At 41.9% G+C, this 12,327-nt stretch overlaps 1 protein-coding gene across 2 annotated transcripts in view; it reads right to left on the reverse strand.

Annotated features, from left to right (window-relative positions):
* CERKL (CERK like autophagy regulator) overlaps positions 1–12,027 on the reverse strand; it is a 61,762-nt gene extending 49,735 nt beyond the window's left edge. For both annotated transcript variants that reach the window (XM_069781593.1, XM_069781592.1), the window contains exon 1: positions 11,611–12,027. In XM_069781593.1, the coding sequence (XP_069637694.1) occupies positions 11,611–11,938 (328 nt within the window). In that variant the 5' untranslated portion in view covers positions 11,939–12,027. The remainder of the gene's footprint in view (positions 1–11,610) is intronic.
* Positions 12,028–12,327: the final 300 nt, after the last annotated feature.

The raw sequence follows: 12,327 nt of genomic DNA on the forward strand, positions 1-12,327 counted from the left end.
ATTTAGTCACAAGAATTTAGTGTTGTTACCCTTAACTTGATCATTTGTATGCCAAATTTTGTTTTTCCAAGACTGTCTGCACTGTGTAAAGATGTGTTTCCAGGATACACATAATTGTGCAGTACATAACATCTGTTGCTTTGCATTTTCTGAGCTTCGGAAAGCATCCTTTCCTATATTCACTTGAATGTATGGACTGACAGGAGAGATATATTGTCACAGTTCAAATAAACTGACAACTACGGCAACTACTCCACACTGAAAAGCATCTAAGTAACTATCATCTTTCATAGCCTAAATAGACAAAAGCCAGGAAATTCAGAGTTCAGCATTGAATTCTGTTCATGAACTGACCATTTGTTTAAAATTGCAACACACAGGCAAGAAACAGCCACATGCTAGATTAGAGAACTGTGAGGTAAACCAAGTTACTGTACGGGGTTTTTGTCAGAGTTTTAATGTATTCCTACATCTACAACTAAATAAGAAGCCAGGGAGGGAGGTAGTTGCACAGATCTTAAACATAAGAAGTAGAATTTTCATTCATCAAATCTCTGACAGAAAGGGTACCATATGTCAAGGCTAACATGAAAACTCAGACCTACTTTTTTTTTTTTAAACACCTTCTATCTCCTTTAAAAAAAAATAAATATATACATATTTATCTGCCTCTATTACCACTGACAGACCATGAGAGAAAACAGCAGCTTCCATACTGCTAGTAAGGAAACCTAATCATTCCTTGTAAAATAAAGCCAATGGTAGGCCTGAAAAACAATTTTTAATTCTTACACAAGTTATCCTGGGATCCTTTGAGTAATTTGTGATTCACTCTGGCTTCTGAGCTCCAATTTTACAAAAATCAAGCGTTGTGGTTTACACGTATTCTACATGCTTTGGCTTACAATCATATTACAAAACCTCCAAATTAAGTGTGCCTTGAAGCATTCTCTTGGTTTTGCAACTCAAGGGCTTACGTATTTATTGCATCAATCTCAAAGTTGCTAAGAGCTATGATGTCATTACTAGATATAAATAAAGAGATTGACGTGAGTTTTGTGCTGTGTTTTTGTTTTCTTTAATCTCTAACATTCATAAAATAACAGTCAATATTTGGCATTTACAATAGACACTATGCTGACATATCTTACAATATTCAGCTAGGATGACAAATATAAATCACACACATAAAAAAATTCTTTTAATCAAATACCCACTTATCAAAGAATAAACTGAGAATATTCTTCAGTCTTAAAAAGAAACAAACTAGGAAAATTTGGGGAAGGAATAAAATCAGAAGCACCCTCTCAATCTCTACAAAAGCATTTGAAAACACTCCCACTTACGAGCATGATAAAGATGCAAATACAACTTAAGGCTTCAAACAAATGCACTCATTGCTGAGCACCAAACTCATTCCTAAAAGATAAACTGTGCTTATACTATTCTACACCATAAACGAGCCACTTCTGATAACTGTACCCGAACAATGGGGATTGGGATGTTGTGCGAAACACAGCTTATTGATTCTTCTCCAAAGAGTAGCTGGTAATATTGGTAATTCTAGTATCACAAAACTTCCAGGTTTGTGGGACATTTCTTGTTGCTCCACTGAATTTACGTTGGGGGGGGGATTATGACTCCATGAGGAAATGCAATAGGAAAACTGTTACCTTGAGACCTTACAGGAAGCAAAATGTTCTCATTCAATAGTGCATTTTTAATCTGCATACTTTGATAATAACAAAATACATATTCATAAAGAAATTTAGGTTCAACCAAGAAAGCCACAAATGCATTTTAAAGTAATAAACTGGTTTTTTCCTTTAGCAGCATTGTCACTGAAGAATATGAAGTCAATTACTTTTAACTTCAAAATCACCTTTGGAATTAATACAGTTTGTAGTAAAAAGGTATAACCAGATGTCAGTGCCTATCAATAAATGAAGCTAAAGAAATACCAGAAGCCTAATTATTTTTTCAAAATACTAAGTCTCATGCATGCTTAAATACACATTTAACTTTTAAAACCATGAACAGTATTATGTGAAAGTAACTACTATCTCTATACAAGCATAAATCATACGTTGGAAACAAAATAATTAGCCACTTTTCCAAATTACAAAAAATCAACACAACATTTTTTCCTGCAGAGGGCCACAGCAAAACAGTTTGCTAGTAAAACCTGAAGTCTTACAAAAGGGATTTCTGTGTTCAGTCAGAGTGCAGAAATAGGAAATACCAATGTCTTCAACTCTTCATCATAACTACATAAAAGCCAGTTATCCAGATAACATCTACATGCGAAAGAGACATTATAATATGTCTTGGTAATTCACCCAAGAGGAGGAGTTTCCAACACACTAAGAACCCATTTTTGGTTGCATTTACAGGGTCATGACTTCCCTGCCGGTTGTGGTGCCACACACACAACTGAATTTCAGTTGTGCTTGCATTTTCACTTATTCAGTTACACTTAAAGATGTGATCCTAAACTGGTATCACTGTCCAAAGGATATCATCTACACTTCAACTAAAGGGGGAAGGGTTCCTAAATGGCAAGAAGGAGTTCCAGAACTTCTTCCCTAGTGAAATAGTTTGAGAAATACCATCCTTACACTTAGTCTGCAGACGCAAATATTTTTAAGACCACCTAAACAGTTGGAAGGATGAAGTTCTGGTCACTTATTTCAAGTTAGTGGTTTAAAAAGAAATTATTATTAAATTGTATTTTAAAAGGTTAATTTATTAACTTTACACTTGCACTCAACTCCGCAGTATGTCAGAGAATGGCGAAACACAATTAACTCAAAAAATTGTCAGTTAATGTCTATGAGACAGGAATCAATTTAGAAAAGGATCTTAGTATAATGAAATTCTATAGCAGTCCCAGTAGCAAATGACAAAAAGGTCAAATTTTGAAAGGAAACAGCAGATACCACCACAAAACTAGCAGATGTTCCTAAAGGATCATCTGTACAAAAACATAAGCATATGTGAGCGAAATCCAACACTATCACGAAATCAGTTGGTGTCTAACATAATAGCAGTTCCTTATGGCAATATGGTAATACACGTATCAGATACTCAACACATTATGGTTTTTTGTCTGCGCATACTGTTACAGCGTAAGTCATAAAAACCAGGACCACTGATTTCCTTGAAAGGAAAACATTAGTTCCACGACCCACTAAAGTTAAGGTACACAAAGACTACTCAATTCTTCAGGTTTATGTTCTCAGATTTTCAGCCATTTAGACTTTTTCATAAACTGTATAAGAAGGATAAATGTATTTTTTGAGTACTATGTGTACTGAAGTAAAAACTTCCTTCTAAAGGTAGTGCATAATATAGTTGGATATACCTAAATGAAATAGCAAACAAAAAGGGATTCCTTCTATCCAATACCTATTTGCTTGGGTTTTGCATAATTGCAACAACATCTACTATTTACCTGCTGCTTTTGTAACATACATAGTTAACAAAACAGATATCTACTATGAAAGCAAAATTGTTTATCGAAGTTTTGTTTATTTTGACTCCAACAAGAGCAGATGACAGACTTTCCTGCTTTATTTTTATTTCTATTTTATTACTGTAAAATAAAGATAGAAATGCCTTAATCTGAGCATGTCTTTTGCCAAGATGCAAAATAAGAAAATGCAAAAGAACATCATATTCTGAATTCTAACCCATTTATTACCATGAACAGTTACAACTATGGAAACAAGCTTATATGGATTTACTACAGCAGAAGACCCCATTAGGCACCATGATCCCCACAACTATCCCACACAAGGTGCTACAGAACCACATCCTACGCACAGTCCAAGGAGAGAAACACCCACAGACAAAGAAAGTAGGCAGCAGTCTCAGACTGAGTAGCCAAGCTATTAATCAGATTTTGTATTTGTTTCGTGTAGACATTACAAAAAAAAAAAATTAGGAAAGGATTTCAGGAATTATGTAGCTTCTTGAATGTTTACAGAGCACTGCTTCTAAATGTAAGAGATTGCCTGAAGGAAACCACATGTTTTTCAATAAATTACACTCGAAAGTCAAAAAAGTTGGCAACGTTTGATGCAACAGAAAAGACACAAAGGTGCATAGTGGAAGGATACAAATTCAGGGATGATATGTTAAAATGACAACCAAGAAAAGATTACAACAGCATCTAGAATATAAAAGAGAGGTAACAAAAAAAAAAAAACCAAACATGTTTCTCAAAGGCTGAAGAACAGGACAACTCAGAAACTGAGATACAAGATTTATGCTTAGATAAGGGATTTGACTGCATACTGTTTTTAATTATTTAAAAAGAACATTAATTTACACTGAGGAAGGGACTCAGCCCTACAACAGTATCATGGACATGAAAGTAGCACTAGCATGGACATCAAAGATTGGTTAGTATACCAACTGTATTTTTAATATATACTTTTGGATTCTTTCTATCATTCTATATAAGCAAGACCATCAATTTACTCTTACACACCTTTGCACAGAAAGCATAGTCAAAAGAGTTGGCAATTATTCTGTGAACAGGAAAGTTATGGAAGTTTGATAACTTTAATTTTTTTTTAAATGAATTTGCATTGTACCTCTCTTTACCTCACCAACTTATCACGTCTCCTCTGACTTTCCCGTGATTTCCCTACCCTGTATCAAGCATACCTCATGCGCTATAGCACTGCCCCACGTGTCTTCCTGTCTGCCCAGCAACAGCTTCAGTTTCCCCTCTGTTCACTAATATTCCTCTCCACGGCACCCACAAATCCCTCTCACGCCCATATGGCACTTCACCAAAACCCTTACACTCCCTTAATGTATCCTCTCACCCCCACCACAGTATTCTCAATTTCTCCTTGACTCCAACCTATCTTTCTTCAACTGGCCTGCTCAGCAGCCAAAAACCAGCACCAGCTACATCTGGCTTGTTCCTGGTGTGCCAACTGCCTGATGATGCATAATACACCAAGCACCCAGCCAGCCGCTGTCCCTCGCTCGCCAGGCAGGTGGAGGAGATGAATAAAGCAGACGTCACCTTATCTATAACAACAGTAGACAGCAAGGCCTAATTATTACATAGTGCAACAGGAGAAACTAGGAAAAAACAACCAACAAAACAACCACAAAAGCAAAACCCATCACCTTTAGGAAAGTCTAAAACTTGCCGGTTTATGGCGTACAACAGCTTTAAGATAAACACAAACCACAACATCACCAATTGAAATAGTTTTGCATTAAAAGGAAAAGGCCATGAAGAAGAGTTATTACTCTGTGTGAAAGCTAAATAAGTCCTGCTATTTCAAATTCATGTACCATCAGAATCCAACTCACTAACACTTGTGCAGCTTAACATGGACGTGAACCCAAACACACCCAAATACAATTTACAAGACCTAGCATAGAAACTTATTTTCTGGAACAAAGATTTAAATACCTGATCTCTCTCTCTGGAGGTAGAGAATTAAAGTATATACAAAAGCTGCTATTGGATGCCCAGCGTATGTTAATCCCTTTCAACATAAGCAGAGAGCTGCATAAACATGTGAAAAACAAGAAAAACACCAGAAAGCATGAAACAATGTATATTGTTCCATAGACACGTAGCCACGAACTAATCTGCTGACAAAGGATAAAAGACATGCAGAGAATCAAGACACTACATCTAGAAGTTGTCTCAAATAAATAAATTTTAAGAGACATTTAATCAGTATACTTTATTTCATTAAATATGTTTAATTTTTCACAAAAAGTTATAAATTAATAATTTATTTTGCAGTTTCATGCAGCATTTACCTAAAAGACATTAATTTTATGGACTTCCTTGAAAAAGATTTGAGTGTCTTACAAGTTCAGACACCACGGGATTGTTTAAAACTGAATGCTTTCTCCCTCCAATTTACTTCTTAACGCCATATATTAATGCGATAGACGTACCTCTCACTCTCAGTTAAACTTTATATTATTTTTTTTATGTCTCTTCCTTAAAAACAGTTTTCCTATTTGGACAGTAGATAAGCCACTTAGAGAAATTATGTTCTCTCCACATCAGCAGTAGCATGAAAAGCTTTGAATTTGACCAACATGGAACTTCAGTAATTCACATTTTGTAACAGCCAGTTCCCATTTCCATTATTCCTCACTGACCGATAGACTGACAGATGTCTTACTTTAGAGATCCCAAACAGACTATTGGTATCTATTTCAGCCACATCTGTTCCTAAATAGCCTTGGCAGCAGGCCACTATGCACTCAGAATTAATTTTAAATCTTTTATTGCTAACTCTTTCATTGTTGCAATACAGCAGTGATTTTTTTTCCTTATTGCTGCACTTATGTAGTGTATTTATAAATCTACATTTTAGAAGAATATCAACAAGAACTATAGTATACTATCTAGAAGTATAGTATACTTAAACAACATGTTGATCTTTTTTACTTCATTATAAAAATAGATATTCAATAATAGATTAGCCGCTGGATTGTTCCAGAGATCTTACTTTCTTATTGCTCAATTACTGTAGAATATTATGTTCAATTACTTATATCTAAAAAGCAAGTTTCATCTAAATTATTATCGAAATACTCAGTCCAGGCTACATGCTGTCAGCCTGAGAGAACAACTTCATATACCCTTCAGTCAAGTAAACCACACACACAAGAAACTACACTTTGAAAGTTTTTTATAATGATCAAAAGCCTCTGGACTTCACATACCAGTAAAACACTGAGCAAGTGCCAGTCTTGTCCCATTTCCTATCTGACAGAAATCTGCTGAAAAATTGCAATTGTTGTAAATCAGGAAATTCTATGGCAATCTTTAAAAAGATGCTGAAGGCTTCGAAGAAATATCAGGATTAAAGTTCTCATTCAGCAGCAAAAACCAAGCCACATTGGAAGAACAGCGTAAGACAACTGAACTGACACTATTTGTACTGTAACTGTTCTAATATGCAAACGATTCCCACATACACTGCTGCTGTTCCCCTAAATTTCATCAGCTTTTAAACTTTAGCCACACCAAAAAAAAAAAAAAATCCATTCTGAGCATTTGTTCTTAAATGTAAGTAATTATTTTTTTTCCACTATTCAGTCATTTGTATTATCTTCTGGGAACATCCAAAAACCACATATAATATTCAAACCTGTACTTAAGGCAGCTTTTTCTGCTATGATTTTGAAGCAGCATCCAAAATGAGAAGCTCTACAGTTTAAAGCTGGATTATTAATACAGAGAGAGAAGTCTTGTTTTTTCTTAGTTTCTGTGATTATATTTATAGCATAGGAAAGCTACATAGAAAGAAGTTAGAGAAAAAAACTAGTAGCTACTGTGAGCTCTACTTCTCATCGCAATGCCCACTGCATTGTTAAAAGCAAGCAACCAGCTATGGGTCAGAGGGTATCTGGCTCTGCTGAGAAGAAAAGGCTCAGCCGAGCTGCATAGCCATGCTGTAATTGCAGCGTTACGGAGGGGGCAGCCGAGCCATGCCTCGCGCTACCCACATTCCCACTTGACACATTCGCTCCCTCAGGCTCCACATCCAGTTGCCTGCCCAGGCCTTACTTCTGCCCAAAGCTTTGTTATAATAGAGAACACATAAAACTCATACTGGGTCATGCTTATTTAAGAGGGGAGAAGAGGTTGCTGGGGAGCTTACTATAAGGTCTGGAGAGTGAACAGCAAAGGAAGCCATCAAAAGCACAGGTAGCCAAAAAGCTCTAGGAGACAGAAGCTGCAGAAATTAGAGAGAGAGTAAAAAAGGAAGTTTGCCTCATAATCACACTGCCAAAAGCTCCACAGAAACAGTGCCATGGCGCAGAACTATGCATACGTGAGCGTGACCTGATCAAGTCCAAGCACAGCAGATGTTACCTGCTTAGGAACTTTAAGCTGGAGCCTTGAGTTCTATTTAGAAGCTGAAGGAGCCAAGGCTGCACGAGCTACAACATTTAAGAACATATGATGGGAACTGCAGAAATGCAGATGACAAATGATGACTTCAACAAGACAGGAATACTTTTAGGGAACTATTGGGGATGGGAGGTTAGGGGAAAGGGGAGAAAGCAACTACCTGCTAGTTCTCTGACTTGACAGACTGGAGTGACTGCCATAGAAGAAAAGTCTTTTACTAAAATAGGAAGAATTACTACATACAAGTCCAAGCAGGAGACTTTTAGCATCAGTGGCAAATTGCAAAGACCTGACCTGACCTCTTAGAGCCTAAGGCAAACTACATTATAAAGATGGAGAAAGCATGCTTAAGCCAAATCTCAGTGGAATAGACTTGTCCAGACAGCCATTGACCATCTCCTGTACCTGCTGACAGCTTGACCCGAGCACTGCACTGCTGTACGTCTGTCACACCAAATGAGACCGTAACACAGACAGCTCATCCCAGCACCAGTACGGGTCCCGCTTTTGCAACACCCCAGGGCAATTGCTACGGGGATCCACAAATGCAGGAGAGAAAAAACATTCAAGCTCCAAAATCTGTATTTGACCTCTCCACCTGCAGAGGTTAAAACCATCCTGACCCACTCTATCTGAGATGGAAGGAAAAACAGACAAGACTTTTGCTGGATTCATCCCTGCAAGGGCAACAAGCCCTACATGGTGAAATTTTCAGCTCCTGCTCAGCTTGTCTGCAGTCACAGGCGGGCACACGTAGAGCCACGCTGGCCCAAAGGAAGGAGTCACAAGCATTCTTCTGAACACTGCTCAGGTAGACAGTTGTGTTCCCATCACAACAGGGCTAGAAGGATAGAATGGTCTCAGAAACAACCTAATAATTTCCTTTTAAGAGTATTTCATTCTCAAAGAGAGCCTGGAACAGCCACAGATGACTTAGCGGTGGCATCTATACCGACAGAGGAACTGAAACCCCCTTTATCTTTAATGTCAGTACTTGACATAAAAGAATTTGGAAATCCTATAGTAAAAACTCATAGCCTACCACAGACTTCAGGACTGGAAGATACCACTTCCTTTTCCACTGAAGCTAGTAAAGAAGTAGGACATTAAGAGCTTCTCAGAAACAAAACTATTCAGCAGGTCAATGCTACATAGTACAAAACTGAATTGTCAGAGACAGAGTAAGTACTGGCATATATTTAATATATGTGCAGTAAAAGCCCAAATCCTGATATAATTGACACCAACTTGTCCGTGCTGCTTTCCATAAGACTCCTGAAGTTCTGCCATCTGCAATATGCCTGACTTTAAGCACCGTGTACTTTGTTACCTCTCAGGAGCGAAGACAGAAAAGCTCCCAATGTCTGCATGAGTAATCTAAGGATGAAAAGATCTTATACAAAGTAGCAACTTAAGAGGGTGGATTTTTCCTAGGAAAAAAAAAAAAAACAACAAACAAAAAACCCAGAATATATTCCCATCCCTGGAAGCATGGAGCAATACACAGCAAAATTCATTCTTCCTGAGTGTACCTTAAAATCCTTCAATGGTGACAATTAAAAGACAATCGTAGACCCTAGTTCCTGATATATGGCAATTCAAGCTATGTTAAAGTAGCCAGAACATAAAGTGACAATCAAATTAGAGCACTGCGCACAGAACTAAGTAATTACTAAAACACACTTCAGATCACGTACGCAGAGACCTGTAGTTAATCCCAAAGGGAATGAAGCGAGGCTACAGCATTGTGTAATGGCGTTACTAAGGCACTCGGACTGGCTCCACAAGAAGGACTATACACACGTGAGCGCGGCCCTCATCAGAACTCAATGGTCCTGCTGAAAAGCAGGTATCTAAGTCCAAGCACAACACTGCATTAACATAGTTACACTATTGAGAGGATAAGAGTCAATAGCTGTGCATCACACCATATTAGTTTGATTTCAGTAGCTCTGGTATCCTGTCGTGGTTTAACCCCAGCCAGCAACTAAGCACCACGCAGCCGCTCACTCACTCCCCCCCATCCAGTGGGAGGGGGGAGAAAATCAGGAAAAGAACTAAAACTCCTGGGTTGAGATAAGAACGATTTAATAGAACAGAAAAGAAGAAACTAATAATGATAACACTAATAAAATGACAACAGTAGTAATAAAAGGATTGAAATGTACAAATGATGCGCAGGGCAATTGCTCACCACCTGCCGACCGACACCCAGCCAGTCCCCGAGCGGCGAATCCCTGCCCCCCACTTCCCAGTTCCTAAACTGGATGGGACGTCACATGGTATGGAATACACCGTTGGCCAGTTTGGGTCAGGTGCCCTGGCTGGGCATGAGAAGCTGAAAAATCCTTGACTATAGTCTAAACACTACTGAGCAACAACTGAAAACATCAGTGTTATCAACATTCTTCACATACTGAACTCAAAACATAGCACTGTACCAGCTACTAGGAAGACAGCTAACTCTATCCCAGCTGAAACCAGGACATATCCCAACATGGTTACATGAAATGAAGCATAACAGCTTCAGCTGTGAGCATCTGAGTATTTCTCTGCAGCAGCAGCAGCAGCAGCGCTGGAATCACAGGCTTCCACACCACTCCAGCCTCTGCAGCATACAGACTACCTTGAAGAGAAACAGATGATCATAACATCGAAAAACTGGTATGTGGAAGAAACTTTGTTTCTCTGTATGCGGAGTTTATGGCTGTTGGATCTTACTGATATGAGGTTTTAAGTTCTGTCCAAAATTACACTAAAATAAACCTTGTATTTCAGGCCTCGACAAGCTAACTGTGCCATACAAGAAGGCAACCGTGCTATCTGGAAACTCTGCATTCCTGAACGCAACTGATTTCTCCTTCACATAAGCAGTGGGAGGTCACAGCAGTAAACAAGCACTTTTAAGAGTGCGTGTGTAGTTTTGAAAGTAAGTTTACGATTCCACAGTTTCTTGGAGAAAAAAGACTATTTGGATAAGTTTCAGGAGCATTCCTTTTCTTCTAAAACTTTTGTGTATAGTTTGTTTCACTTGATCAAATCCTTTATAACAGCACTTTCTCACAGCACGCTGCTTTATCGGAGAAGCCCAGGGCAAAGACAACCTGCCACAGAAGCCTCATCACAAAACTCAGGCACGTCTCACAAAACCATACCCACCTGTACGCGCTCCAGTTTATGTACCTGTCAAAGAGAGTAAGCCGAGAAAAGCTGACGCAGCAGAAACAAAATCAAAGCCTCTCACTGTTCTGCCTGGGGCTAAGAAGCCATAAAAACACCATCTCTTACATTTCGTCCCTTTCGTGTCACCGGCCGAGAAGTAAAGTCTCTTCCCGAGGAAGAGCCGGTTCAGACGCGAGACGCTCATTGTGTTATGACCAATTTGTTGGTTTGCTGTTTTTTTTAATCGCCAGCATAACCTTGAAGGGAGGAGACACGCCTGACAGCACCGACTTGAACCAGTTTACTGTAATCCGGTTTTAAGGCGACTCCCCACCGCCCTGCCCGGAGAGGCCCAGCCCCAGCTGCCCTTTCCCTCGCAGCGCCGCGGGAAGGCCAGCCGGCCCCGGGCGGCCCCGCCGCCCGCTCCCGGAGGAGGCCTGGGCCGGAGCCCGGCCCCCGCGCCCCGGCCCCGGCCCCGGACGCCCCCGGCCCGGCCGGGCCCGGCCGGGCCCGGCCCGGCCCCGTCCCACCTGTGGGGCTCTCGGGCAGGATGGGGCTCCAGCGGAGCCGCCGGGCGCTCAGCACCACGTCGCAGCTCCTCTTGCTGATCTCGAAGATGCCCCTGAGGAGCGGCTCCTCTCCCGCCTCGGCCGGCGGGGCCGCCGCCAGCGGGGCCACCCTCCGCCGCCGCTCCTCGGGCGCCGCCGCCGCTGCGGAGCGAGCGCGAGCGGCGCCGGCGGCCACCGCCCGCGCGCGCTGCTCCCCCGGGGGCGGGCGGCCGCCGGCCGGGGGCTCGGGCCCGGGCCCGGGCCGGGCCCCTCTCTGCGGGCGGAGGAAGGGGGCCGCGGCGCGCAGCATGGCGGCGGCACCGCCGGCCGCTCGCGGCGTCCCGGCTGCTGCCAAGGCAGCGCCCGCCCCGCCCCGCGGGCGGGGCTGCGGCCGCCCAGGGGCCGGCGGGCGGGAGGACGGGCGGCCGGCCGCCCGTGGGCCGGGAGCCGCGTCCTCGCCCGGCGCCGCCCCCCTCACCGGCAGCGGTGGGGGAGGAGCGGCTCGGGCTGTCCGGGCCGGCGCGGAGCCCCTCCGGGGGGGAAACGGCTGTCCCGCCGCTGAGGGGGAGCCCTTCGCTGCCGTCGGCGGGGCGGGACGGGACGCGACGCGACGCGACGCCGCCGGGTCGCCCGAAAGCGGGCCGGGCGCAGGCCGGCCCCGTGGCCCTACTGCTGGCGGCCCGCCCGCGCCGGCCACCG

The sequence above is a fragment of the Haliaeetus albicilla genome, chromosome 4, assembly GCF_947461875.1.
Source record: "Haliaeetus albicilla chromosome 4, bHalAlb1.1, whole genome shotgun sequence".
NCBI classification, from domain to species: Eukaryota; Metazoa; Chordata; class Aves; order Accipitriformes; family Accipitridae; genus Haliaeetus; species Haliaeetus albicilla.